The following is a 27,992-nucleotide window of genomic DNA, read 5'->3' as shown; positions in this document are numbered from 1 at the left end:
GGATGCAAATTCACCTTGGCTCACATAGTATAGCTTGAATTAATATTTCCATAGAACTTTGAGTCATAATGAGAACCTCTTATGCCTTCGCTCCATTTTCAAATTATTCATGCAATTTTGCTTCTTCAATCTAAAAAACCAACCTTGTTGACCATGAAGCAAAAGTAATTTATTTGGTGAGTACAAACTTGATCCTTCTAAGATAGTCTTCTTCCAAGTCTCTATTTTAAAATATTTCTCAAAAAACCTTCACCAAATCAAAGGAAAAAAAATCCAAGTTTAACTCCACTTTTAAGCTTCAAATATAGATTCACCTTGGCCCCTCATTGTAGCTTCAATTAATATTTCCATAGAATCACAAGCCCTAATGAGAACCCCTTATGACTTCACTTCATCCTCCAATTCATGTAGTAGTCTTTCCTTTGAGCCCTTGATTCTCTTCACAGTTCTCCATTTGGATTCCTTCTTGCTCCTCTTTCTTTACTCGTCGTTCAACTAGGCTTTGATACCAAACTGATGAAGTCAAGGTTGGTTTGTCAAAATAATGACAACCTTATCCTGCAACTAAAACAACTTAATAACTATTAGAAACAAACTAAGATGCTTGGCATTCATTTACAAAAAGAAATGTCAATATTTTTTCATTACAAACAAAGTTTGCAATGTGTTGAAAACCAAGAAAAAAGTGAAGATAATTTTGACAATTCTTCAAATCTCTAAATGCCAAGCTACTGCAGCAAGAATGCAATGAGCAAAAAGGAAAACACTCTTTAACTCTTAATAAAGAATTGTGAAAATAGTTTTCACAATTCTTTAAATCTCTAAATGTCAAGCTCATCGACTGAGCAAAAAAAGAAAATACAATTTACTGAGGAAAAATGTAAACACTCTTTTATCCATTCAATTATCTTATGAGCAAGGGTAAAAAAATATTTTACTTGGAATGATCAAAAATCTTAATTAAAAATATATTGTTCTAAATTCAAAAATAAATTCGTCAATAAAACAAAAAATCTAGACAAAAAATCTAGATCAAATCTCTCTTAAATTTCTCTTAGAACCTTCACAAAGTCCAAATCTGTTATGTGATATATCTAGTAGTGATTCATGTTAAGCTACAGCTCATTTAGACCAGCTTAGACTCGATTCATTTTACTAAGCAATTAGCTTCATTTGGATGATCAAAATCGAATTAAAAATATTGTTCTAGATTCAAAAATAAATTCGTCAATAAAACAAAAAATCTAGATCAAATCTCTCTTAAATTTCTCTTAGAACCTTCACAAAGTCCAAATCTGTTATGTGATTTATCTGGTAGCGATTCATGTTGAACTACAGTTCATTTAGACCAGCTACGACTCGAACCTCAAACCTTCCATTTGTTGCTGAAATGTTCTACCAATTGAATTACTGAACCCTCTTGACCAATCCATCTAGTAGTGATTCATATTGAGCTACAATTCATTTAGACCAACTAGAACTCAAACCTTGAACCTTCCATTTGTTGCTGAAATACTTTACCAATTGAGCTACTGACCTCTCTTGACCAATCCATCGTCGGTCTATGTGGCTTATTTCCAACACCCCTAAGCCACACCACAAGCATTTGAAACTCCTAGCCTGACTCTGATATCACATGTTGAGCTACTCCTAGCCTGACTTTGATACCACATGTTGAGCTACAGCTCATTTGGACCCATCTATAACTCGAACCTAAGACCTTCCATTTGCCCCTCTTGACCAGCCCACCACCGGTCTAGGTGTGGCTTATCTCCAACACTACTTAAACCATACTACAGGTGCATGGGGCTCCTAATCTAACTCTAATACCACATGTTAAGCTACAGCTCATTTGGAACAGCAAGGACTTGAACCTAGGACCTCCACCTCCATTTGCTGCTGGAATACTCTGCCAACTAAGCCACTGGCTTCATTTGACCAGCCCAAAAACTAAGCCACTGGCTTCTTTTGACCAGCCCAAAATCAACTCGAGTATGACATATTTCCAATAATTCTATCTTAAACGATGGATGAATTCAGGCACAAATTAAGGGACTGCAGATGGGTAAATTCAGGTTCAAGGAACACATTCACAAACTACTGACAGCTGAATTATTAAAACCAAGACAAAAGAAAATTGTTGACATGGATAGCTAGTTTGCCAGATGCTCCTGCAGCATGAAGACTTATTCAATATTGTAGAGAAAATTGAGCAAGTCAGTTGATCATTCCAACCACTCATGGTGCTCCGGCCAACCAACCAGAGGTAAATGCAATTATTTGGCTGTCAAAACGATTGAATCCATTGTTTTCAGATAAAGAAAGCATGATATACAACTTACACTGGTCAGCAATGATTGTGTGAGCAGCAATAAACTTTCGGACATCAAAAATATATTTCGCCAACAGAAACATAGCCAAGTTTTATTTAATCAGAATCCGAATACTTTAGCACCTATTATTTACAATGTTGACACCCTGTCAACAATGATTGTGTGAGCAGCAATAAACTTTCGGACATCAAAAATATATTTCGCCAACAGAAACATAGCCAAGTTTTATTTAATCAGAATCCGAATACTTTAGCACCTATTATTTACAATGTTGAACATTCTACCCTTGCAATCTTCTTAACGTGAAAATCTAAAACCACCTCTTGCAATCTTCTTAATACGAAAATCTTATACCACCAATCCAACTTATTCCTCTATTCCACATTGTTAAAACCTTAACCTAATAATACCAACAATCCAACTACTCTGGACACTCCTCTATTCCACACTGGAAACCTTAACCTAATAATCTTCTTAATGTGAAAGTCAAAAAATCGCCTTCTTAAAAAATGAATGAAGTATTAAGAATTGTCCTCTTTATCAAGTCACAATAAAAAATTCATTCACCCACAGCTTACAGACGAAGCTCTTCTCAAAAAAATCTCAAAAAAATTAAAAAATATTTAGTTAATTTTTTAAGGAAATCAATAAAATAATGATAAAATGGAGTTTGATCCAAAATATTGATACGAATAAAACAATCAGTCAGTTATTTCAAGAAGCTTTTCCAAAAAAGATTGGATAGCTTGATTGAATAGACCATGAAAGTTTAAACTCTTCAATGATGGAATAATTTCTATTGAAAAAAAGATACCATACTATAGCTAGTATTGGAATGTCCAGGAGTAGCTTAGAGCAAGGACAACCTCCATGCCTTATCAGAAAAGGCTTAACGTAGAAGCTCCCAATAAAAGGAGGATGAAAACAATATTCATATTAATATATATGGCCATCATAAACAGAAAGAATTGCATCGAATGGGCCTCGATAAATCCAAAATAAGATCACTAATTTCTCCATTTACCGAAAAAGGAAAGAGGAAGAAATAAGAATATTTTGCCAGTCACAAAACAAATTCAAGAAATGAATTAGCCCTCTATAAAATCAAGCTGAGATAGAAATATCTAGTTAACAACAAAAACTTCATGCAATCACCATGACCACAAAAGACAATCACAAATCAAATTCACTGGACAGGCTTGAAATTTAGATTTAATTACTTCTTGAATTTAAACATTATAATGTCCAAGTGTTTAAACAACATTTGCCTTTTTAAGGCAAGGGTGGTGAATCTCCTGTGCAACTCTATCACTTTGGAAAAACTGGACAAGAAAATCCAGTGGCTAATAAAGAGGCAACCCATCTCATTCTTTGGTGGTTGTTATGGCACCTGAATTAAAACAAAAATTCAAACGCCCGATGGTGTAGATACAACTTTGTTGTTTTGCTATCAAGTAACAAACATCCTGCAATAACAACACAATTCATATTCAATTTTCAGCAAAATACAACACATACTATCTTCAATTTACCCAACACTTCAATCTTTTGAGAATCACATTCCTATCGTGATTCATTTAACATATTTTACATGGGAAATCGCTAGACCCCAATCTATTCTGCAGAAATTAAAAAACGAAGACTTAATATCTCACTTGTGCAACTGGCCTTGTGAGTTTACATTGCAATAGAATATAAACAATGTTTATAGAGCACATCCAGAGGAAAATTTGCATCACATTAACAGTGAAACATCTGCAAACCTGTGAGAATGAATTGACACCTCTAGTCTAGTCCCTAAGCAAAGAGATTTTTTTGGTTTCTTCAAAAAATTGCTAGTCACAAATTCTGGTATATTTGGGAAATGGATAGAAGCGATCGACACAATGTATTTCTTTCTGCATCCTTCACTTCAGACTACTATCTAGTAGCCTCATAAATAGAATTATAAATTATTTTCCTGCTTTGTAGACTTTTAAGGAGGCTTTTGATATTGTTTCAAGATATTTGCATTTTCAAAATATTGTGTGATACTAATTTCCTATTTCTATCATTGTTGTCATCATTGTCATCATTACACATTGTGACAGTTCAATGCTATTAAGAGAAAAGGGCCCGGTTGTTGAGCATGGACCAATGGTCCAATAGTTGTGGTAGGACTAGTTAATATTAGTACAAATTTGTTCGACTGAGTGACTAGAAGTTGTAAAAGTCTTAGTTTGTAGTACAAAGTAATATACAAAAACCAATAGTAAGATGAGACATAGGATGTACAAAAATTGGAAAATGCTATTCACAAGCTTAAGCTCGCCTTAGTTTTCCAGTGTATTTGAACAATGCTAAAGTGAATTGTTTCAAAATGCATTTCCCTTCCAATAGAGCATGCCACAAAAAATTGCACTTTAAACACATACATCTATATGTAAAAATATGAATTTGGACAATTCATATGAATCATATCTTGTCATTTGTATATAAAATTTGTACCATGTATTATATTGACCCATAAAATATTAAAACTTGAAGAATTCAAGAAAAACAATTAATTTCTACTTTTCTCCTTGCTTAAACAAATAAGGTTATTAAAGAGGTATTAATATTGTGGGTAAACATTTTTTTTAAAGCTTAGAAAACATAAATATAAACACTCACACAACTCCAAGAATTTATCTAGAAAACCGTGCAAGGAGAAAACAATTTTTCAAACACCCTACTGCCAAATTGAATTAATTTGGAAGGATTAGTAAAAGTAAATACAACAATGGCTGCCCTTAGGTCTCTTGTCTATCTCCTAGAAATTATAACTCGCAAACAGCTGAACTTGCTTCAACAATACTCAACACCATCCTCTCATACCAAACACTTCCACTTATACTTTGTTGAATCGCTCAAGCTTTCCTCCAGACCTATATAGAAGTGCAAAGGAAGTCATTTCATTTTGAATTCTAAATTTGCATAGTCAAGGGTCACTTCCACTAGTGCAGGATCAATCCCTCAGACGCAAATCTGAACCTACACAGATGAGGACTCTGCAGACACGAAACTGAACCAAACCCACAGAAACGTACCTCCTCCTTTTTCTCACTTATGTTCATTTCTAGATCCATCTTATTATTTAAATTTTAATTATATGATCCTTAAGGACTATACTACCTTCTTCGGAGACATCTGGTCCCACAAAAGCTTAATGGGTCACTAAGTCGGGGAAGAGTTCTTCCACCCTTTCTTTAGAATACCATTTTACTAGTCTAATCTTCTAATCTGGAATCATATTTTCCGTGACTCTGAGACTTCCTAGTTTCTCTTTTTTTCTTTTCTAAAACTACATCCTCTTTGAGTGCGGCTCTACCTTCCACACCCAAGTCTTCTAAAAGAGTAGCAACTATTGTTCTTCACCCAACATAGAGAGGTCCTAATGTTATGAGTAATCACAATTTACAATAAAGTGCATCTTCTTGAAAGGGGTAGACCAAGTTTGAAAACATTTTCACCTATGGCCTCCAAAATAGAGAAAGGTCATATCTTAGAAAGAGTCATTATGCCTTTGCCACATAGTTTTCCTGCCTTGTAAAGCAAATGCTCTTCGAGACAACAAGTCTTAATTGCTTTTACAAGTCCTCGAGTCTTAAGTTCTTTAAACTTCCTCACAAAGTCTTTTATCATTTACATAGTCATCCCACCTGCGTCTTTTGTAAAAGGCTCTATTTCTGTCACCATAGCCATAGCTGAAAATAATTTGAAAATAGGCGACCTAGATAGCATATTCACCACCAAATTAGTACCATTTTTAATTTGATCACCAAATCAAATTGTTGCAAGACTCCAATTTATTTGTAGTGCCTTGCTTCTTATAATTTATTTTGTCCCTGTAGATATTGTAGAGGATAATGATCAATGTGCACTATAGTTTCTTTGGGATACAAATAGTGCCTCCATGTTTTAGTGGCTTGAACTATGCATACAATTTTATTTATCATACACGATATATCCTCTAATTGTTTAAGTAAAAGCCTCTAAATGGTATCAAACAGATTTACCACCTTGAAGCAAGATGACCACCTCTAGCAAACAGATTTACCACCTTGAAGCAAGATGACCACCTCTAGCACACCCACTAGCATCGATCTCTAAATTAAAAGGCTTCTGCATATTAGGAAGAGCAATCATAAGAGCATGACTGATTTTAGACTTACATCATGAATTATGAGTTGCTTTCATGCTTTATTGACTCTTATCCTTTTGTCCTTGATGATATTGCCTCCTTATGTCACCTAGATAATCCAACATGTCGCATGCATGTTGATGTTGAGTATTGATGTAATCTTTCATTCTCTCTTTCTCTATATATATACATATATTCAACACTCCAAATTATTCCGAATTTTTCTGTATTAGCGTAAAATCTGAGCTTGTAACATCTCTCATTAGAATTATTTGAGCACATTCAAAAGCATTCCATAATATTTCAAAATAAAATGTAATAGCTCATACCATATTATTTTGATCAAATCCAGTAATACTTTGGTGGTGGCTGAAGAAATGATTAGGCGCCTATAACCAATAGACTTCCTGCTATCGCTATTAATGAACAAATAAAGCTAGAAGTCATACATCTACGCTAGACAAGCTTCCCTATCTTTAGCCACCCTTTTAGATTCCTTAGCCCACCCTATATTGTATAAGGTACTACCTTTTTAATTCTAATCATTAAAAGCAGTAACAAGAAGTCTTGCTATTGACTTTCCCTAGCTTTCGAAGTTAGCTTATCAACGAAGATTCCTTTATGTTTAAGGCTTCTTCTTAATTTACTTTCCTTGAGCCTAAATTATATTTCTTAACGCCCTTCATTAACTCAATGAAGAAAGTGGCGACTTTATGAGTGATAGATGAAAAATGAAGGAAAAGGTGTTGGAAGATTAGGGGAAAGAAGGATTATTTTTTATTATTTTGCAAAAATCAGGTATGGCTTGATTAAAAACCATTATTCTAAACATGTTGTCTTCAAAGGTACATTTATGAACGACCTTAAAAACTTTTTAATTTTTTTTTAATTTTAAAGATTCAAGGCAATGGGAGAATGCTTATGGAAACCATACCTTGTGGGGATGCTCCAAATACTGTCGACGAAATGGCAAACTTTTTGAGCAATGGGAGAAGATGAAGCCCGAAATCTCTTCCAAAGGAACATCAGGCCACCAAAGACCACATTCACCAGTGCTGGTAAATGACATCGATTGTGAATTTTTTAGTTCGGCTAACTATGAATGCATGTCTATTTTGGCAAGAATAGTTGACGGCTAAAAGGGAGGAACCACCTTGAGATATTTTGTGTTGGGTGATTTTTTTTCAGACACCTTTTCCTCTACCTAGTCTTGAGAAAAATCTCTGTATGTTACTACTCTTGATATTGAAGATAGAATGGTTGCGTGTGGAGACTGTAGATTTAATAACTTAATTGTGAGCTCCGTATATGGTGTTTTCTTTATTTCCTTTGCTCTAGTTTGAAGTGGGCATTTTGATTATCTAGGATGAGCGGCCATTGGCAAGCTTCCTCTATTATCTTCATTGGGTTTATATCATTCTTAGCAAAATCAACGAAGCTATAAAAGAAAGAATGGCCCATGCCACCCTATATGGTGTATTTCATCGAGAATAATCTCTCATTTTTCTAGCTATTTAGCAAAGAATATATGGATTTTTCTCTCTCCTTTCAATGGAGTTTTTCTATAGCTGATGATAAAGATTGCGTTGGGAGAAGATGTGTGATGCTTGGGGGCCAAAAAATGCTCTGCTTTCTTTGATTTTGGTTCACCACTCTTCCAATTTAATTATGCTCCTAAGGATTAGTTATGACCTAAGGATAAAGTTTAAACAGGGCACTCCTAGATCTTCTTGACAAAGAAGTCCTTTGGGAAAGGCAAAATTATCCATCTAAATCTATCATGCAAAATCAGAATGAAGAAATGGCTGATTATTAGTCAATGAAAATGTGCGTGAGTGCTTTGTAGCACTAGTGGATGATCTAAAACTAGGAAAGTCGATGGATGAGGAGTATGGGTGGATGCAGGAGCTCAAGTGAGAGCTGAGCAAGATTTGGAACTTCAGAAAAAGGCTCTAGTTGATCGCATAAAGGATGAGAGAATACTAAAACTGGCTACAGTCAATCTGTTAAAGGGGCAGTCAGAATGTAAGATGGAACATAAATCTAATGTTGATGCAGTGTTGAAAGCCATGAAAGATCCAGGTCAATCTACAATACAATTGAATGTGATAAAAGAGGCATACATCATTGACGTGTTATCTTGTTTGGAGTTAATTATAGCTTAATCATTCAAAAACTCGAAATGAGTCTAAACTGATGCATCATTGGAGTAGAGCTCGACTTTGCAGAAAGCACAAACAAGAGGCAATTATTCCAGGGGAAAACTTAGATGTAATGTGTGCTTGAGCAAAGTGAAAGGTTATGTCACTTTCTATCGACAGTTGTTACCTTATAAAAAATAGAATAATTCATTAAGGTGTGTATGAAATACTAGAATGATAGGTTTGTTGTAGAACTTAGGGAACCTTCTAGAACCAACCAATTTGCACATATGCTTATGATATAAAGTAGTTGACTTCTGTATCTAAAGTTGTATATTTAAAGGAATCATCCTACTCTATTTTTTATCTACCACATAGACTGAAATATGGAATAGCATCTAATCAATAATTAGGGCAACAAATTCACTAACACTTGCATATATTCTACCATTATTTTGTCTACATTAGAATCCAATGTGTCTATTTTATTCTATATTTCACCTTTTTTAATAAATCCAAAAGCCTGACTACTACAAGCAAAGAAGTTGATCGCTCCTCCCTTACACCATAACAGGTCCCAATGATGCTTCTTAGCACCACCAGTTTCATTACACAAATATCACCAAACATACATTATCTGCTTGTACCAAAGGTCAAATTCCAGAGAGAACAGAACTGTGACATTTGGATCAAGCCACAACATGATCACTTCTTAGCATAAAATCCTGAGGACCTTTTTAAATGCCTTTACTGGTTCATATTTCGGGGTTCCCCACACCTCTGAAAAATAAATTGAATGAATGATTCAATAATCGGATAATCTATTCAACAATATACAAGCGTATATATAGAGATTACAAGACGACATTCTAAATTAAGAACAAGTCGTTTAAAGTGAATTACTAAAAAGCTAAACGCTAAATAAAGCTTAAAAGCTAATTAACTAAAAAGAAAAAGCTAAATGCTAAATAAAGCTTAAAAGCTAATTAACTAAAAAGCTAAATGACCATTAAACAAGGAACTAAACATAGGTGACTAAAATATAATTAAATATTCTAATACCCTCCCTTAATGGTCATGCTATCCATCACACCAAGCTGCCCTCTAAATTTGAGAAACTTTGCCGAGCTCAAGGACTTGGTGAGGATATCTGCAGTCTGATCTTCTGTAGGAATGTACTGCAGTATCACTGATCCATCTTCAGCATGTTGGCGGATGAAATGACAATGAAGCTCTACATGCTTTGTCCGCTCATGGAAGACTGGATTTTTGGCTAATTTTAGAACCCCTTGATTATCACAAAACAAGGGAGTAGGTCCTGGTTGAGACATTTGCCTGTCTGCAAGCATCCTACGTAGCCAAATTGCCTCACATGCTGCCTTAATAGTTCCTCGATACTCTGCTTCGGTCGAGGAAAGAGCTATTGCCTGTTCCTTCTTGCTAGTCCACGTGACTGCACCTGTACCCAAGCTGAAAACATACCTAGAAGTTGACTTTCTGTCATCAACACAACCTGCCCAATTTGAGTCTGTGAAACCAACCAGCCTAGGATCTTTGCTTTTGCTGTACAGAATGCCAAAATCAAGAGTGCCCTTTACATATCTAAGCACACACTTCGCTGCAACCCAATGTTCAACTTTTGGGCCTGACATGAAGCGAGAAATATAGCTCACAGCATAACTGATGTCAGGTCTAGTGGCGGTGAGATAGATGAGGCTGCCCACTAGTTGCTTGAATGAACAGGTGAATCTGATTTGGCTGATAATTTGAGCCCTATCTCCATAGGTGTAGATGCAAGTTTACAATCTTGCATTCGAAACTTATCTAGTAGGCTCTTGGCATACTTTGACTGAGAAATGAAAATGTGGCTATCACTCTGCCAAACCTCTACACCGAGACAATAATGGAGAAGTCTCAAATCTGTCATATCAAAATGCTGACACAAATTTTGTTTGACCTGCATGATCAAATGTGCTGCATTGCCAGTAATGATGAGATCATCAACATAGACTACTAGAAATAGAATATCATCACTAGTATGTTTGACATACAAATTGGGATCTGAAGGACTCCTCTAAAAGCCTTGATCAATCAAGTACTTATCAATTTTAATGTACCATGCACGAGGAGCCTGTTTGAGGCCATAGAGTGCTTTGATTAGTCTACATACCTGGTGTTCCTTACCGGCAACCTTGAAACCTGGAGGCTGCGTCATGTAGACTTCTTCTTGCAAATCACCATTGAGAAAGGCACTCTTGACGTCCATTTGATGGACTTTCCATCCAAATTGAGCCGAGAGAGCGAGGACAAGCCTAATGGTACTCATCTTGGCTGTGGGAGCAAATGTCTCCTCATAGTCGATGCCCTCCTTCTGTGAAAACCCTTTGGCCACCAACCGAGCCTTGTACTTATCAAGACTTCCATCAGCTTTATACTTGACTTTAAACACCCATTTGCAGCCAATGGGCTTCTTTCCTGGAGGAAGATCGGACAATACCCAAGTGTTGTTTTTCAGAAGACTATGTTGCTCTGCTGCCATAGCCTTTTCCCATTCAGGTACACCTTTAGCCTCTGTATATGTTTGAGGCTCATAAATACTGTGAATGTTGGCCATAAGAGCAAAATTAACTGTGTGTTGCTTGCTCTTACCTCTAATTGATCTACCTTCAATGAGCTCATCATCATGAAGATCACCAATGGTCTTGACCCACCACTTAGGCCGGAGAGTAGAAGTACCAACATCTGCTGTAGGATGAAGAGTGCCTGGAATATCTGGAGCAAGCTCCTCTGGATGTGGATCAAGAAGATCCTGAGGAAAGTCAGGGGGTGCAATGTCATGCCTGGGAGACCCCACAACTTCAGAGTCAACTAAATCCCTCCCATCAGGTGGAGCTAAGGGAAGACGAACACCCATACTTACAACCTTTGGAGGGTGATCCTCAGTGCTCAAATCAGGAGAGGAAGGCTGAAAAAGCCCTCTTTCTTCATCAAATACTACATCTCGACTGAATATGAGGTGATTAGTGTCTAAATCAACCAGCCGATATGCCTTGTGGTTGTCACTGTAGTCAGTGAACATCAATTTCTGACTCTTTGGATCCAGTTTGGTGCGCGTGGCATCTGGAATCCGAACATAAGTTGTAGAGCCAAAAACTTTCAAATGACTAATTTTGGGCTTCCTGCCAGACCAAGCTTCCTCTGGAGTCATCTTCTTAACAGCCTTTGTGGGAGACCGGTTTAGAAGGTAGACTGCAGTGAAGACCGCTTCCGCCCAAAAGTGTTTTGGAACATTTCTATGCTCCAACATAGACCGAGCCATCTCAGTGACTATACGGTTCCTGCGCTCAACAACATCGTTCTGCTGTGGGGTGTAAGGTGTGGTAAGCTGATGCTTAATGCCATGTGATGCACAAAAGTTGGTGAACTCTGTAGAACAAAATTCCCCTCCATTGTCGGACCGAAGAGTGACTATCTGACAGCTAGATGTTTTTTCCACTAAGGCCTTAAACGTCTGAAACATGGTGAACACCTCTGATTTCTACTTAAGAAAATAAACCCACATGTGTCTGCTGAAATCATCAACAAATAATAGAAAATGCTTGCAGTCAGTGACTGATGGAGTGTTCATGGGACCACAGATGTCCGCATGAACGAGCTACAAGACCTTGGATGCTCTCCAAGCGTCTCCATTTGAAAACGGAGTCCTATGCTGCTTTCCTGCTTGACACGCTCCACAAAATCCATGATTCTGAGTTTGAATCTTAGGTAATGATACGACTAGATCCTCTTGAACCAACTGAGAGAGATAGTGGACATTGAGATGCCCATATCGCTGATGCCAAAGAGTGCTGATGGAAGTACTCCTAGCTGCCATGGCGAGCTCCTGAGAACCAGTAGAATCAACAAGTCTATAAAGAGCATGATATTCAATACCAACTGCAACTATAGTGCGAGTCTCCCTGTCAACAATTTTGCACTTGTGCAACCCAAAGATGACATCCAGCTGTGGTGAATGTTGCATAATCTGACTGACTGACAATAGATTGAGCTTCATACCAGGTACAAAGTATACATTGAGGAATATTAAATCCCTCCCACCAGATGAAATCTGAACATTGCCCTTGCCGACAACAATATACTCTTCGCCTCCACCAAAGATCACTGAATCAGTGAAAGGCATGTACTCTGTAAACCAATCCCGACGATGTGTGAAATGCCGAGAGGCTCCAGAGTCAATGTACCAGGCTGATGATTGAACATCATCAGAAGAGGTTTGGGCCATGAACGCATAGAAGGCAGATTCCTTCTGATCAGAATGCGTGGCAAAATTGGCTTTCTACTTGGACCCTCCCTGTTTGGATTGCTGGGATGCTATCAAATTCCGGCAATCTTTCACCAAATGGCCATATATATGACAGTACGAACACTGTAAGCTCTTCTTTTTGGAAGACTGTTGAGGTTGACCTTGACCTTGTCCTTTTTACTGGAAAGAAAGGAGCTTTACCCTTGTACTTATGCGAAGCTGAGGCTGTGAAAGCCTATTTAGTGGATGAACTAGCGTTGCTTCCAAATTGTTGCTTCCATCGATCTTGTTGTAGCAACTTGTTGCAAAGATCAGGAAACTTCAAATCAACACTAGTAGAGTAGATATTGAGCGTATCAATGAAATGCTCGTAGGATCTGGGAAGTTTCAGCGTGATCACTACCATATCCTCTTCCACCATGGTTCGGCCTATAGCTTCTAACTGATCGCGGATGTCCTTGATCTTCGTAAGATGTGCCTGGATAGATGACTTCTCATCCATCATGATAGAAAACAACATATTCTTTAGAAAGAAAGCTCAGCTCTTGTCGGACGTTTCATGAAAATCCTTCAAAAGATCCCAGATCTCTTTTGCTGTTTTACCTGAAGGCACTTGTGGGAGTTGATCATCTGTGACAGAGAGTTTGATAAGCATGACAGCCCCTCGATTCTTCACATCATGTTTGTCTTGATCATCACTTGTTGTTGTAGGACGAGATTCCTTGCCCAAAACAAGCTGATCAAGACAACGATACTCAAAGATGGTAAGCATACGCTTTTTCCAGGTGTTGTAGGTGTTGTAGTTGCGGCCGTTGAACTTCTGACTGTGTTTCAACATGTTGGTTAATGATGCCATCACGGAAATCGAGGTTGATCGAGGTCAACTAAGTGAAAGCAAGAGACAGAAGAATTTGATTTTTAAAAAAAATCAAAATAGAAACAGTTGCCGAAAAAATTGAAACCCTATAGGAGAATTTTGGCACGAATTCCAAGGCACGAATTTTTAAAAAATCAAAATAGAAACAACTACTGAAAAAACTGAAACCCTATAGGAGAATTTTGGCACGAATTTCGAGGTTTGGAAGAAACCCAAAAATTAAAATTTTCTGCACACTTAAAACAGCATAAATGGTGAACTGTTTTTAAATTCCAAGGGAAATTTGCTGGCACAAAAAATGAGGCACGGAAAACAAGGCACCCAGAAAAATCTAAGACCAACCCAGAAAAGCTCTCAAAAAACCCACCAAGAATCTGAAAACAAAATGCAAATCCAACGGCTCGAAAAATTGAGGCATGGAAAACGATGCACCCAGAAAAATCTGACGACGAACCAGTTGAGGTCTCGAAAAACCCACCAAGAATCTGCAACCAAAATAAAATTTCGACTTGAACTGAAAGGTCAAAACCCTAGTCGAAAATTGCAGAAACCCTAGGAAAATTTTCAACCTGCAAAAAAAAAACTGCCCAGGAAGAAAAAAATCTGCTCTTTTAAAAAAAAATAGTTTTAAATCTCTTCAATAAAAACTTCGAAAAATTTTAATAACAAAAATTTTCGAAATTTTTAATAAAATTTCGATGCTGTGATACCATGAAAAATAAATTGAATGAATGATTCAATAATCGGATAATCTATTCAACAATATACAAGCGTATATATAGAGATTACAAGAGGACGTTCTAAATTAAGAACTCATGAATGATTCAATAATCGGATATTCTATTCAACAATATACAAGCGTATATATAGAGATTACAACGTTCTAAATTAAGAACAAGTCATTTAAAGTGAATTATTAAAAAGCTAAACACTAAATAAAGCTTAAAAGCTAATTAACTAAAAAAAAAAAAGCTAAATGCTAAATAAAGCTTAAAAGCTAAATGACCATTAAACAAGGAACTAAATATAGATGACTAAAATATAATTAAATATTCTAATAACCTCCACACATATGTTAATTTAAAACTAAATGACCATTAAACAAGGAACTAAATATAGATGACTAAAATATAATTAAATATTCTAATAACCTCCATAGATATGTTAATTTAGATTCTGAATTTTTTCTGATTTTACTATTCGTCATATCTGAATTTCTCGTGTGTGCTCTCATCGCACACTTCTAAATGCCTTTAGTGGTTCACATTTTGGGGTCTACGGGTGAATCCCACACGTCCACACATAGTTTAGATTTAAATTCTGATTTTACCGTTTTATCATATCTGAGTTTCTCTTGTGCATTTACTTTTCTTACCTAGAGGGTTTGGCACGTTATTGCCAATCAACCCCTTGTATGCTTCATATTGTTATATAATAGCCATGGACACCTTATTCTTCATCCTAAACAAACTCACTATTTTTTCCACTATGATTGATGATACTTCTTTTATGGCATGTGACAGTGATTATGCTTTTAAGTACATCCCGCTTTCCTATTGCTACATCTAGGGATGATAGTACCCACCTTGTTCAAATATTCATGATATTACAAGATCCCATGATGATAATAATCCCTCATGTAGCTCATGATATTCCTTTATATCCATTGGTTCCTGTTCTATTGGTGATGTATTTAATGATAAGCTTAGTGATACTTGTTTAGGCCTCTATCCATTTGATGATTCCCTGTTTCATGATGATGTGGTCCATGTTATTTCCAATGCACACATTGTTAGAGACCCAACGATTAGTTGGAATGAAGATACTGTTACACGGTAGATCCATTTTATCTTCATATTACAAGCATATAAATAATGATGCGACATTAATGAATGCATTTGGAGATATGTTGGTTGGAAAACAAGACAATGAATGCATTTGGAGATATGTTGGTTGGAAAACAAGACAATAGTTTGATTCATGACATAGTTATTACACAACATTCCATGCTTTGTCATTTGTTTCATGGATTACTTTAGGCCCTTGATTCATGACATAATTATTACACAACATTCCATGCTTTGACATTTGTTTCATGGATTACTTTAGGCCCTTGATTCATGACATAGTTATTACACAACATTCCATGCTTCAGTCATTTGTTTCCATGGATTACTTTATTCTTGGGCCTAGAGCATGCTTATCTAGAGATTCTAATCTTTCAACCTCTAGTGGCCATTTACTAGGAGATCTTGTGGACTTATCCATGTGTCATGTTAATACACCATTTTTGGATGCCTATGATGACTTTCCTTATGGAACATATCATGCCTTCTCACAACTTTTTGAGTTCTGTAACTACTACGCCTTCTCACAATGCATCGCATCTTTTGAGTTCTGTGATTATTATGATGTCCCATATCCTATTGACCAAAATCCAGAAACCCATGGTTTAAACACAGAAGTAGAACCTTGTTATGATTACTTACAACTTTTACTAGGATTACATGAGAGATTTAAACTTCAAACAATTAATGATCAATCCATAACATCTTCCTCACCCTTATACATGGCATGGATACACATAAGGCTATAGGGCACATTATTGATGATACCATTTCTAGCATGATATTCAAACTAAAAACAATTAATGATCAATCCATGACATCTTCTCAACCCTTATACATGGCATGGATACGCATAAGGCTATAGGGCAAATTATTGATGATACCATTTCTAGCCCCAATGTTTGTTCTACACCACAGAATCTTTCATACCCACCATCATGAGTACATTACAAAATGTAGGGAATTGATGTGGATACACATAAGGCTATACGGCACATTATTTATGATATAGTCTCTAACCCCAGTGTTTCTTCTACACCACACAATCATTCCACCATCATGAGTAAATTACAAAATATAGAGAATTGTTTAAATGATTTGCGAAAAACTACAAAGAAGGATTACAAAAGTGACATACTACATAATCCATTGGCATATGACATACACATAATCCAGTGGCACATGACATGCATGCATGTGGCATCCAGTTTCACAACTTATGATGGTAAAGATTTCATTTCTTCTTTTGGAGAGTTGGCCAACACTTTCGTTGATTGTTTTCAATTTTAGCCTAAGGTAACAATAGAAAAAGTAACACAAATGCAAACATGAAAAACATAGCCAATCATATATGCTTGGATTTTGATCTATTATAGCTAAAATGAGTTTCCAACTACTAGACAGTGAGTTTCAAGACACAGTTGTCAAAAGTCTACTTCCAATCTTCAAAGAAAAAATGTTCTCCAATACTCCAGATCATCCATTTTTTGAGGTATGTGCTAGTGTAAACCAATGTGAGCTCGTCTTATTAGAAAATGATGTGTCACATATATCAAGCACTTCCCATGTTCCCATGAGTTATAATTAGAGTCAAATTTTGAAAATGAGAACAAAAAGAGTGATATAAAATAGAAAAAATGATCATCATCATGCAAACATCCTTCAAAGAGAGTTCCCTATATTGGAGAATGCTCCACACACTGTTTTAAAACAACTTCTGCAAAATTAAATCATCAAATTACCTCCCACTAAGCCAATTGATACATCTAAAGTTGCCCCGTTGCATTTGAAGGCTAATTATTTGTGTGCTTATCATCAAACACATAGACAGACTATGTGTAGATAAACACACTCAGCTATAAAATTCAATATCTTATTAACAAAAATGTGATACAAGTAGAGAATATTTATGATAACGAAAATACACCAAAACATGATAAGTCCAATTGAATGGAAATAGATGATTAGGATCCTTCTAACGTAAGTGATAATGAGGATATTGGTCTTGACAAAAATTCCAATAATATACCTACAACATTTTACATCTAAGCACATGAAGGTATCAAACATGATGCAATAAAAGAAAGATGCATAAACAAATACCCGCTAATGAAACTCGTGAAGGACATGAAAGCTACACCAGAACTTCTAAGCCAATTATTTTAAAAAATCTATAACAATCAGCACATAAGACATTGTTTATGTTCACAGACATTTCATTTCATGATTATACATTATCGATGCAACACGATATCATACAAGATAGTTCCATTAGGGCATTGATTTATATTATACATCTTGTGATCCCATTGAGATAGACCCACGTCCACATAATTTCATTGAATTAATTAATTAATCTTATTTTATATATTTATCATTTGTTTTTCTTGCTCATCATACTAGAGTTATGTAAGCTATAGTTGCATTCTTTCTACGATTTCACTTGATCTTGCCACTTGGGCACGATGCATTGTTTATTGTTGCAAGTTTTGTGTCATCAGCCTTGATCATTTAGAGGAAAACATGGGAGCATCTTTTTATCCACATCATTCATTCACGTTATGACACCCACAAATAAGTATGTGTTATTTGTCTCATGCTCCATTTTTAGAGTCAAATTTTAGTCACAAATTTATTTTCAAATTTGTCTACTCAATATTCCTTAGTACAAACAACTTGAAGGGCATATTATTACTAATCTCTATTTCAATGATATAAGTTACAACAACTCAAATTCCACTCTAACATTTTTTTAGAAATTGGGAGGATTTACTTATTCCACCAAGTCAAACTCCATTCATGAGCAATTTGTACAAGTTGGGATAACATTTTTTTAGAAATTGGGAGGATTTACTTATTCCACCAAGTCAAACTCCATTCATGAGCAATTTGTACAAGTTGGGAGCACTTAGTTGTTCCACGAACTCAAATTCCATAAGTTTCATATCCTTTTGATTACAATTGAGCACTTATTTGTTCCACTAACTCAAATTCCATAAGTTTCATATCCTTTTGATTACAATTATTTCTACTTTGGCATTCATCCTCACCTAAGTCACACCACTATATTTGTGCTCTTAAGGAGACCCTTCTAGAATTAACCAATATATACAATGTTCTTAAATGGCCGCAAGTCCTTGACTAGGGTTTCATAATTTACGACATCATTTTAGTTCATTTTTTACTATCACAAGATGATATAGAATGGAATATAAAGAAAACATCTAATCAACAGATTAGACACGTTTGTATATTAGCCACTAACACTTGTAAACTAAATTATTGGTTATTTTGTCTACATGAGCATCCAACATCTTTATTTTAATCTTTGATTCAATCTTTATCAAAGTAAACTAAATTATTGGTTATTTTGTCTACATGAGCATCCAACATCTTTATTTTAATCTTTGATTCAATCTTTATCAAATTAATCTAGGAGCCTAACAAGCAAGGACATCAATATCTCTTCTCTCCTATTTGATTCAATCTTTATCAAATTAATCTAGGAGCCTAACAAGCAAGGACTCAATATCTCTTCTCTAGCATGGAGGTCCCCATGGTGTTGTGTGTCTAGGGTTTCATCATTTATTTAAGTTCACTTTTTACTATGAGAAGATGAGATAGAATGGAATCTAAAGAAAACATCTAATCAACAATTAGCATCATTTATTTAAGTTCACTTTTTACTATGAGAAGATGAGATAGAATGGAATCTAAAGAAAACATCTAATCAACAATTAGGACAACACATTTGTACACATTTGTATATTAGACAATGACACTTGTAAATTAATCATCTCTTTTCTCTAGCATGGGAGCTCCCCATGGTGTTGCCTAGTACACCCAATTTTCCTTACGTAGATATGACCTAGGTGAACATACCTTTGTATGTACACAAGGTCAAATTCCATTTAGGATGGAATAATGCCACCCAAGACAAAAACACACTATGTGGACTTGATCAACACGGTGTATGTACACAAGGTCAAATTCCATTTAGGATGGAATCATGCCACCCAAGACAAAAACACATTGTGTGGACTTGATCAACACATGATTTGTATGTTCACAAGGTCAAATTCCATTTAGGATGGAATCATGCCACCCAAGACAAAAACATTTGTGGATTGCATCTCAAATATGACCTAAGTGAACATACCTTGCATCTCAAATATGATAGACAACTTGATCAATATACCTTGCATCTCAAATATGACAAGAGACAAAATTACACTGTGTGATCAAGTCCACACATGATTACATCTCAAATAAGACCTAGGTGAACATACCTTGCATCTCAAATATGACAAGAGACAAAATTACACGTGCACCCGGGATCAAATGAATATGCACGCCTCGCCAAGACACAAAAATACACTGTGTTGACACAAGACCATCTCAAATATGATGACAAAATTACAAGTGCACCCAAAAGATTGTATCTCAAATATGGTCTAGGTGAAAATACCTTGCATCTCAAATATGATGAGAGCACCCAAGACAACAAGACACAAAAATACACTGTGTTGACACAAGACCATCTCAAATATGATGATAGAATTACACGTGCACCCAAGACACAAAAATACATTGTGTTGACACAAGATTGTATCTCAAATATGGCCTAGGTGAAAATGCCTTGCATCTCAAATATGGTGAATACACTGTTCCACACATGATTGCATCTCAAATATGACCTAGGTGGAACATGATTGCATCTCAAATATGATGACAAAATTACACTTGATCTACACATGATTGCATCTAAAATATGACCTAGGTGAATATACCTTGCAACGTTTGACCTAGGTGGAACATGATTGCATCTCAAGTATGATGACAAAATACATGATTGCATCTCAAATATGATGACAAAATTACACTTGATCAACACATGATTGCATCTAAAATATGATTGCATCTAAAATATGACCTAGGTGAATATACCTTGCATCTCAAATATGATGACAAAATTACACGTGCACCCAAGACACTAAAATATGACCTAGGTGAATATAACTTGCATCTCAAATATGATGACAATGGTGAACATACCTTGCATCTCAAATATGATGACAACACCCAAGACAAAATGAACATACCTCGCATCTTAAATATGATGACAACACCCAAGACAAAAAATACACCCAAGACAAAAATACACTGTTCCACACATGATTGCATCTAAAATATGACCTAGGTGAATATACCTTGCATCTCAAATATAATGATGCAACTAGGTGAATATACCTTGCATCTCAAATCAACACATGATTGCATCTCAAATATGACCTAGGTGAATATACCTTGCTTCTCAAATATAATGATGCAACTAGGTGAATATACCTTGCATCTCAAATCAACACATGATTGCATCTCAAATATGACAAATATGACCTAGGTGATTGCATCTCAAATATGACCTAGGTGAACATATCTTGTATGTACCAAAGGTCAAATTCCATTTAGGATGGAACCATGCCACCCAAGACAAGACAAAATTACACTGTGTGGACTAGATCAAAAGAATTAAGAAACACATCAAAAGAATTAAGAAACACATCAAAAGAATTAAGAAAGAATTGAGTGATGCAATCAAAATTAGTTAACTCCTCTCACTCTTAATTTCTAGGTTTCTAATCTCTATCATATAATCATAGAGTTATTACTACTCTTTATCTAGACATTTATCATATAATTTCATTCATTTATGAACTCCAAATATATGGCGCCAAGTCATGTCATTTTATATCTAAACTCAAATAAGTATCAAATAAGGACTTTTATGGCACCAAGTCATGACATTTTATATCTAAACTCAAATAAGTATCAAAGTCATGACATTTTATATCTAAACTCAAATAAGTATCAAATAAGGACTTTTAGTATAATTGTTATTTAATTAAATTATTTTTTTATTTTTTCATTTCTAAAATATTTTTATATATTATTTGAGTAGCCAAAATAAAATAAAAAATTGCTTTCCTCAAAAAGTTCGTCCCTATGTACCCAAAATCAAAGGATGACTAAGGTAACTATAAAATAACCCCTCTCTAAGATTTAGAAATGGATCTCATGTACAAACAAACAATACATAAACTAGAGTATTCCCTATGTCAGCTTCCAAAGGGGTTTCATTTATACAAATGATATATAGATTTGTAAAACAATCCCTTCGTAAGCTTTGAGAACCTAAATATAAAAACCTTAAAAATTTCACAACACCCAATTAAAAAATCTCTTATTCGCCCCCCCTTCAGAAAACCATAGCTCAAGTGACTAAAGAATCAGTCCATAATAAAGTAGAGAGAACCAACCTTTAATTCTCTGCTTTGGCCTTCTAATCCAATTCTCTGGGCTCTTTCTCTTTTCTGAAAACTTTAAAACCATTAACTAGTAGTTTAATACGCAGAGAGAAGGCTCTCGGTCCACCGAAAGAATGTTAAAGTAAAAATAATTTGAAAAAGACAAGACAGGTGGACGGACCGTAGCATGAAAAGAGTGGGCCCGCTGGGCCGTACGTCTCGGTAAACGGCAACCGAGCCGTTGTTTTTGAAAGCAAGAGGAAGGTGAAAAGTCAAGCCTGCAACAACAAATAAAACGGCAGGCCCGTACTACAAATAAAGCGGTTGGTCAGGGGTCCAATATAAACAAATTAAGGAAATTGCCTAAACGACGTTCGAGACAAAGAGCATATAACCGAGGGCTAAAGATAAAAAGGACGAAACCAAAAATATATAAAGATGCTACAGTTGCTACAAGACAAAAGGACTTTAAACTCTACTTCAACTCTGATCCTCGCATATCCCACTACATATTAACTTCTGGTTAAAGTGGGCTTCCAGCCCACAAGCATACAAACAAACCAGGACATTTCTAATTAATGGTAGACTTCAGTTTTTAGCCCTTTGTGGCAGTACCCAATTGATTGTACCCTCTTATATGTCAGCCCAGTTGATTTTTTTCTATAAATAGGCAGTCTGATTTCTTGAGTTTTGTTTTTTTTGTCATGAAGTAGCTTAGGCCTTCATATATCCTAAAAATAGAAAAGGAATAAGAATGAGTTAATTAGCCACTGCTGTGGGCTTTCAAGTTCAGGAAATTCAATCCTAAAGATTGAAAAAAGTGGTCTACACCTGTATAACATTAATGGCATGGTACAAGTGTTTTGTTATTAGTGATGGTGAACTCATTTTTCTTCATTTAAACCCAAAATAAGGGTTTTGTTATTATTGATGGTAAACCCATTTTTCTTCATTGAAACCCAAAAGAAGTGTATGATTGATTGATCTTGGTTTGATTGATTTTGATTTTGATTTTTACTGTGCATGTTTTTTAATGGCGGTTTCGGATCCATCATCAGAAAAGTGATGGATTGGATTGCAGAATCAGCCTTAAAAAAGGAATTCTAGCACAGCACCAAAGGTAACCAAACTATGGCAACTTTCCCTTGCATCATACTCTCCTAGGCAAGTACTGAACTTTAAGAGGAGCCTACGTAATTAGACACTGGACTTAACTTTATTCAACACCTATAAAGTTAGTAATGGCCAGGCCAAAACAATTATAAAAGCACCACTTGAAAACGATGTTACATCACTAGCAAAGATAGAAGTTGGTAAACATAAATATTATTTGTATAGAGCAAGTGGAGATTAAAGTATTTATGTGATGGAACATGAGAGCTTTTGAATAGAGGGCCCAACTGGTAATAAAAAGGATAAATATATGTATTATACAGTTTCAAGATTAGATCAGAGTCATTTGATATAAGAAAACAAATGTTGGGCATTTCGGGGTTTGCAAATCCCAATTCAGAGAACCTTTGAAAGGTTGGTGGGTATGTAGTGGTTAAATGCTACCTAGTCTACAACATAGGGGTAAATTATTGAGGCTTACTGAATTTATACTGGTTCTCTCTGACATTAATTAACAGAAGCAGAAGCATCTATTAAACAAAACTGAAAAAGCAGTGAGCCCAAGATAAAAAATTCAGATTTGATTATTTCAACTTTCAATACCTCTTAAGTTCTGCCAGACTGACTGGAGATGGGAAGGAAATCAATGAGGTTCTGTGGACTTATAAATGCACACTTCAATGTTCATTACAATCTGGGAAACCAGTGCCAATGCCTGTCAGTAACGTGTAGTTTTACATAATAACATACAGAATTTGAGGACAGCAATGTCTACAAACAAATGACAAATCATGTAAAAGGTGGAAAAAGTCTATTGAGGTTTTGGTTAAGAACTGTTAACAGACAAAATTTGATAAGTGCAAATGTCCTGTTGATAGCAAAGCCTAAAACCAGTGTAGAAATGTAAGACATGCTAAAAAACAATTGAAGAAATTAACATCTATTAAGTGTAATAAAAAGGGGCTGTAAACACCTGGAAAACAATGTGAGAATCTGTTTGAAAAGAATGCACCTCGTATTGATTAGAGGGCAAAAGGCTGAAAACTAATTATCTTGACCACCATTGGATGCGGAAAATAAAAAGCTAGAGCTTGGAACTAATGAATCAATATTGGACAACCTTTACATTATAATGTAACAGATTAAACTGATAGCAAAGCCTGAAAACTAATGAAAAAATGTTAGAATATGACTAAAAGCAAAGTTTGAAAGACATTGAATGGAAATGTTAGAATATACCGAAAGCAAAGTCTGAAAACCAGTTAAGGAATAAAATATGCAATAGGTATCATAAATAACACTAAAGCTTGAAAGGAATGAGATGATACTGCAAAAATTGTAATCAAACAGATCTTCATGACAGATAATCTGAAATGATTTGGAAAAGAAATTGTAAGAATTGTTTCATATCCATTGGGTTAACTGTAAAAACATAAAAGTTGAGACTACTGAGACCTATAATGTACAAATGATAATCAAATTCACTTCATGAAAGCAGTCTGAATCCAACTGAATTTTTTTCTAGTAAGAACGGTTATATATCCACTGGGTACTTCAAAAATCTTAAGGATGAAACTAATAAGACCCGTTGAAAGGCTAAAAGCTTACCGTTTAATCAGGCTTGGTCTGAGAAGCTGGTGAAGTCATGAACTGCAAAGAAGGAATGGGCTGGACCACAGAGACTGGAACAGTAGTTGGAAGAAAATGATGATGAAGAGGCCTGGGATGAGAAGTTCCCGGCGTTGCAGCTACAGGAGGAGGAGGAGGTATAAGCATTGAAGACTGCTGAACAGCATTGCCACTATGTTGGTGACTTCCATTAGAAACAAAATCAGCAAGGCCCTGACATGGAACACAATTTAATGCAGCAGCAGTCACACTCACAGAGACACCGTTTCTGCTTGGAGAAGATGAAATACCAGCAGCAGCAGCAGAAGGGCCTGCAGAGACTTCGTGCTGTGTGGCAATAGCAGCAATATCAGTACTAGCGCTAGTAGTACTAGTTCCAGTAACAGCAATAGTACCACCTGATTTTTTCTTCAGCTTCTTTTTCTTCGTCTTTCCAGACAAAAGCTTAGCAATTTCCAACTGGGTATTCATAATGATCTCAGTTCTCTTCAATTCCATATCCACTCTCCTGGCCTCCATCTCTGCCCTGATTCTTTCAGAGTCCTTTAACATCTCCATTTTAGCCCTCTCGAGCTTCATTATAGAGTCCGCAAAAGACCTTATGCTTGCAGCCACCTCCTTGCTCAGATATTTCTTATACTTAATAATAGATTTGTTGATACCACCACCAACAACAGTGGCCTGCAAATGAGCTGATTTGCTTCTGGGTGTGCTAGTATCGTCACTCTCCCCAAGGGGTTTTCTGTGGGGCAAGGTATTGGATGCATCATCATTCTGATTGTCAGCATCCCCATTGCCGTTGCCTTCTTCCCCTTCGCCATTATCTTCACTATTATTATCATGGTGATGTTCATTATTGTTATTATTACCATCATTATTTTTGCTATGAGACTCTGTCCTGTGTTGATGTTGTTCTCCATTGCAGGGAGCACCACCAAACCTCGTCCTTTGTTGTTCTTCTTCATTGAAGAGAGGAGCACCACCTCCACCAATTCTCATTCTATGTTCTTCCCCATTGGAGAGTAAACCACCGCCATTGCCACCACCACCTCCACCAATTCTTACTCTATGATGTTCTACTCCATTGGAGAGAAGAACACCATCATTGCCACCGCCTGCTCCAACCGTGCCACCACCACCGCTACCACCAATTCTGAAAACTTCTTGCTCAGAATCCCCACTCTGCAGTCCACCCTGTTGCCTCAAGTCCGGGACAACCGTCTGAATAGGTTGAGGATTAGGAGACCTCACCCTTAACATGACATCCATACGACCAAAAAAGGGCCACCTTGAGGTATTGGATCCATTGATCCCCTGCAACAGGGTCTCGGATCTGTACTTCTGTTTCATACTAGCAACCTTATTCTTGCACTGAAATGGAGATTTTGCAGACTTGCCACCGCCCCCTCTAGCACTTACCCTCGTTGCTACATCTTCCCAGTCCCCTCCTTTCAGATTTCCCCTGTTTCTGTGGTTCCATTTGGTTTCATACACATCTAATAAGTTATTAATTGCATCTGTACTCCACTCATCTCTTCGAGAATCCTCCATATTACTACTGATGTTGTTATTATCTTTCATGGCCGAAACTGCGGCCTTTTTTGTTGTTCCCTTTTCTACAGGGATCAATTGCCCTTGGCAGTTCTGCACAGCAAGCTCCAGATTGGCCATAGATCAATGACCACCCCTGATCCACCACACCAATGCATCAATCGGCAATGTTTTTGGCCTCCTGTTTGTTTTCCGAGACCTGTCAATTGCCTCCTTTGGGAAAATAAAAACAACCAATCACCCAATACTTCAAAAGCTGAAAAACTACACAACACAACTCCCACAAAGGTTTCAGAATCAATCAACCCCTTCCAATCGCTTTCTTCTCCATTTTTTCGCATTCCCAAACCTGCTATCAATTGCCACCTAATGAAATCAAAACCACCCAATAATAATAACATAAGACCAATACGCGCTAACATTTACAAACACACACAAAGGTTCGGTAGGCATGTCCCTATTATGATTTAGCCAAAAAGAGAAACTACTGCTGATACGACTATGAGAGGTAGAATCCAGAACACTAGTGATCGTGTTAGTGAAAGGTTATATGTAGAGTAAATTAAGGCATCAAGGACTTATAGCATGATGCAATACTCAAAATGCCACTTGCCATTCCAACACAGTGTCACGGGATTTTGCAGGCCCCCACAGAAATTTTTAAGACACATACAAAGTTTTGGAGGTAGCCAAATAAACTTTAGAGGCACCACAAGAAAGAAAAACGATAAAACTACTGTGACCAATAAACCAGACTTGTTATGTTTTATATTTTTTCAAAGATGATGTCAATTGCCACCTTCCAAATTATAAATGCCCAATCGCCAAATAACCACAAAACATGCAAAAACGGCATACAAAAAGATTTTATAGGCACCCAAAAAGTTTTCAGAGGCACCCACAAATTTTTTACAGGCACCCACAGAATGAAAAAACAAAACCACCATTACACATAAATCAGACTGGTTCTGCTTCTGAGAGTTATGAGAATGGCTGTTTGTTTTATTGCAGTTTTTTTTTTCTTGTTCTGGGCAATAAAGATATCAGAATGCAAACTTAGCCTGTCTCACGAATTGACAACTTTACAAATTCCTGCTCTTTCTTCCTCCAGTTTGAAAATATGGAGAGCTACTGCAAAACCACGGAAGAACCCATCTGTATCAGACAAGCAGAAAACAGAGAGAAACGAAGAGAAAAGATTATTTTTTTCAATGGGCTGAGGATGGCAATGCAAATGGAAAGTATTAATATCAAATGTGGTAATGACATTGAGTTTTCGGGCTAATGGGAGGATAATAGGGCCTTCTTGATTTTATGAGGTATTGAAGTACAAAGAGCATGGAAGCTCATGCAGTAAAGGACCCACTTAATATCCTCTCTTCCTTCAATTTCTATTTTGCCATCATTGTCCTTGATCAGAATCACAAAATGGTGCAAATGATGCTGCTGCAAGATAAAAACCAATCTATAACATTCTACGCCTTGGAGCCATACTTCATATATAGCCAAAGGAAAGATTAAGGAAACATACTATATTTTTTATATAGGAGAAGGCAGAAGAGGAGAGTGCTACCTATACCACTCACTTTGAATGCTCCCTTGAGCTACCTTGAACTATGTTCTAATGGCCCTTCCTACAGCCCTCCATACATCTCTGTCATTTGATTTGAATAAGCTACTTTTCTTAGCTTATGGGCATTTAATGTCTCCCTTATCTTGTTATTAATGTTT

The 27,992-nt window shown here is 36.2% G+C and overlaps 1 protein-coding gene across 7 annotated transcripts; it reads right to left on the bottom strand.

Moving 5' to 3' along the window:
• Position 1: 1 nt before the first annotated feature.
• Positions 2-27,992, bottom strand: LOC131029605 (trihelix transcription factor ASIL2). Of its 7 annotated transcripts, none has more exons than XM_057960148.2 (3): positions 27,835-27,992; positions 24,690-26,610; positions 3,530-3,799 (listed from the first exon to the last, which is right to left on the bottom strand). In XM_057960148.2, exon 2 carries the CDS (start codon positions 26,379-26,381, stop codon positions 24,693-24,695), a length of 1,689 nt encoding a protein of 562 aa, XP_057816131.2. In that variant the 5' UTR covers positions 26,382-26,610; positions 27,835-27,992; the 3' UTR covers positions 3,530-3,799; positions 24,690-24,692. The 7 variants fall into 7 exon arrangements, with proteins under 7 accessions (XP_057816135.2, XP_057816134.2, XP_057816131.2 ...); XM_057960149.2 differs by having other exon boundaries at positions 27,848-27,992; XM_057960152.2 differs by lacking the exon at positions 3,530-3,799 and adding an exon at positions 2-564 and having other exon boundaries at positions 24,690-27,992.

This window comes from Cryptomeria japonica, chromosome 3 (assembly GCF_030272615.1).
Source record: "Cryptomeria japonica chromosome 3, Sugi_1.0, whole genome shotgun sequence".
Lineage (NCBI taxonomy): Eukaryota > Viridiplantae > Streptophyta > Pinopsida > Cupressales > Cupressaceae > Cryptomeria > Cryptomeria japonica.
This window is presented reverse-complemented; position numbering and strand designations above follow the sequence as displayed.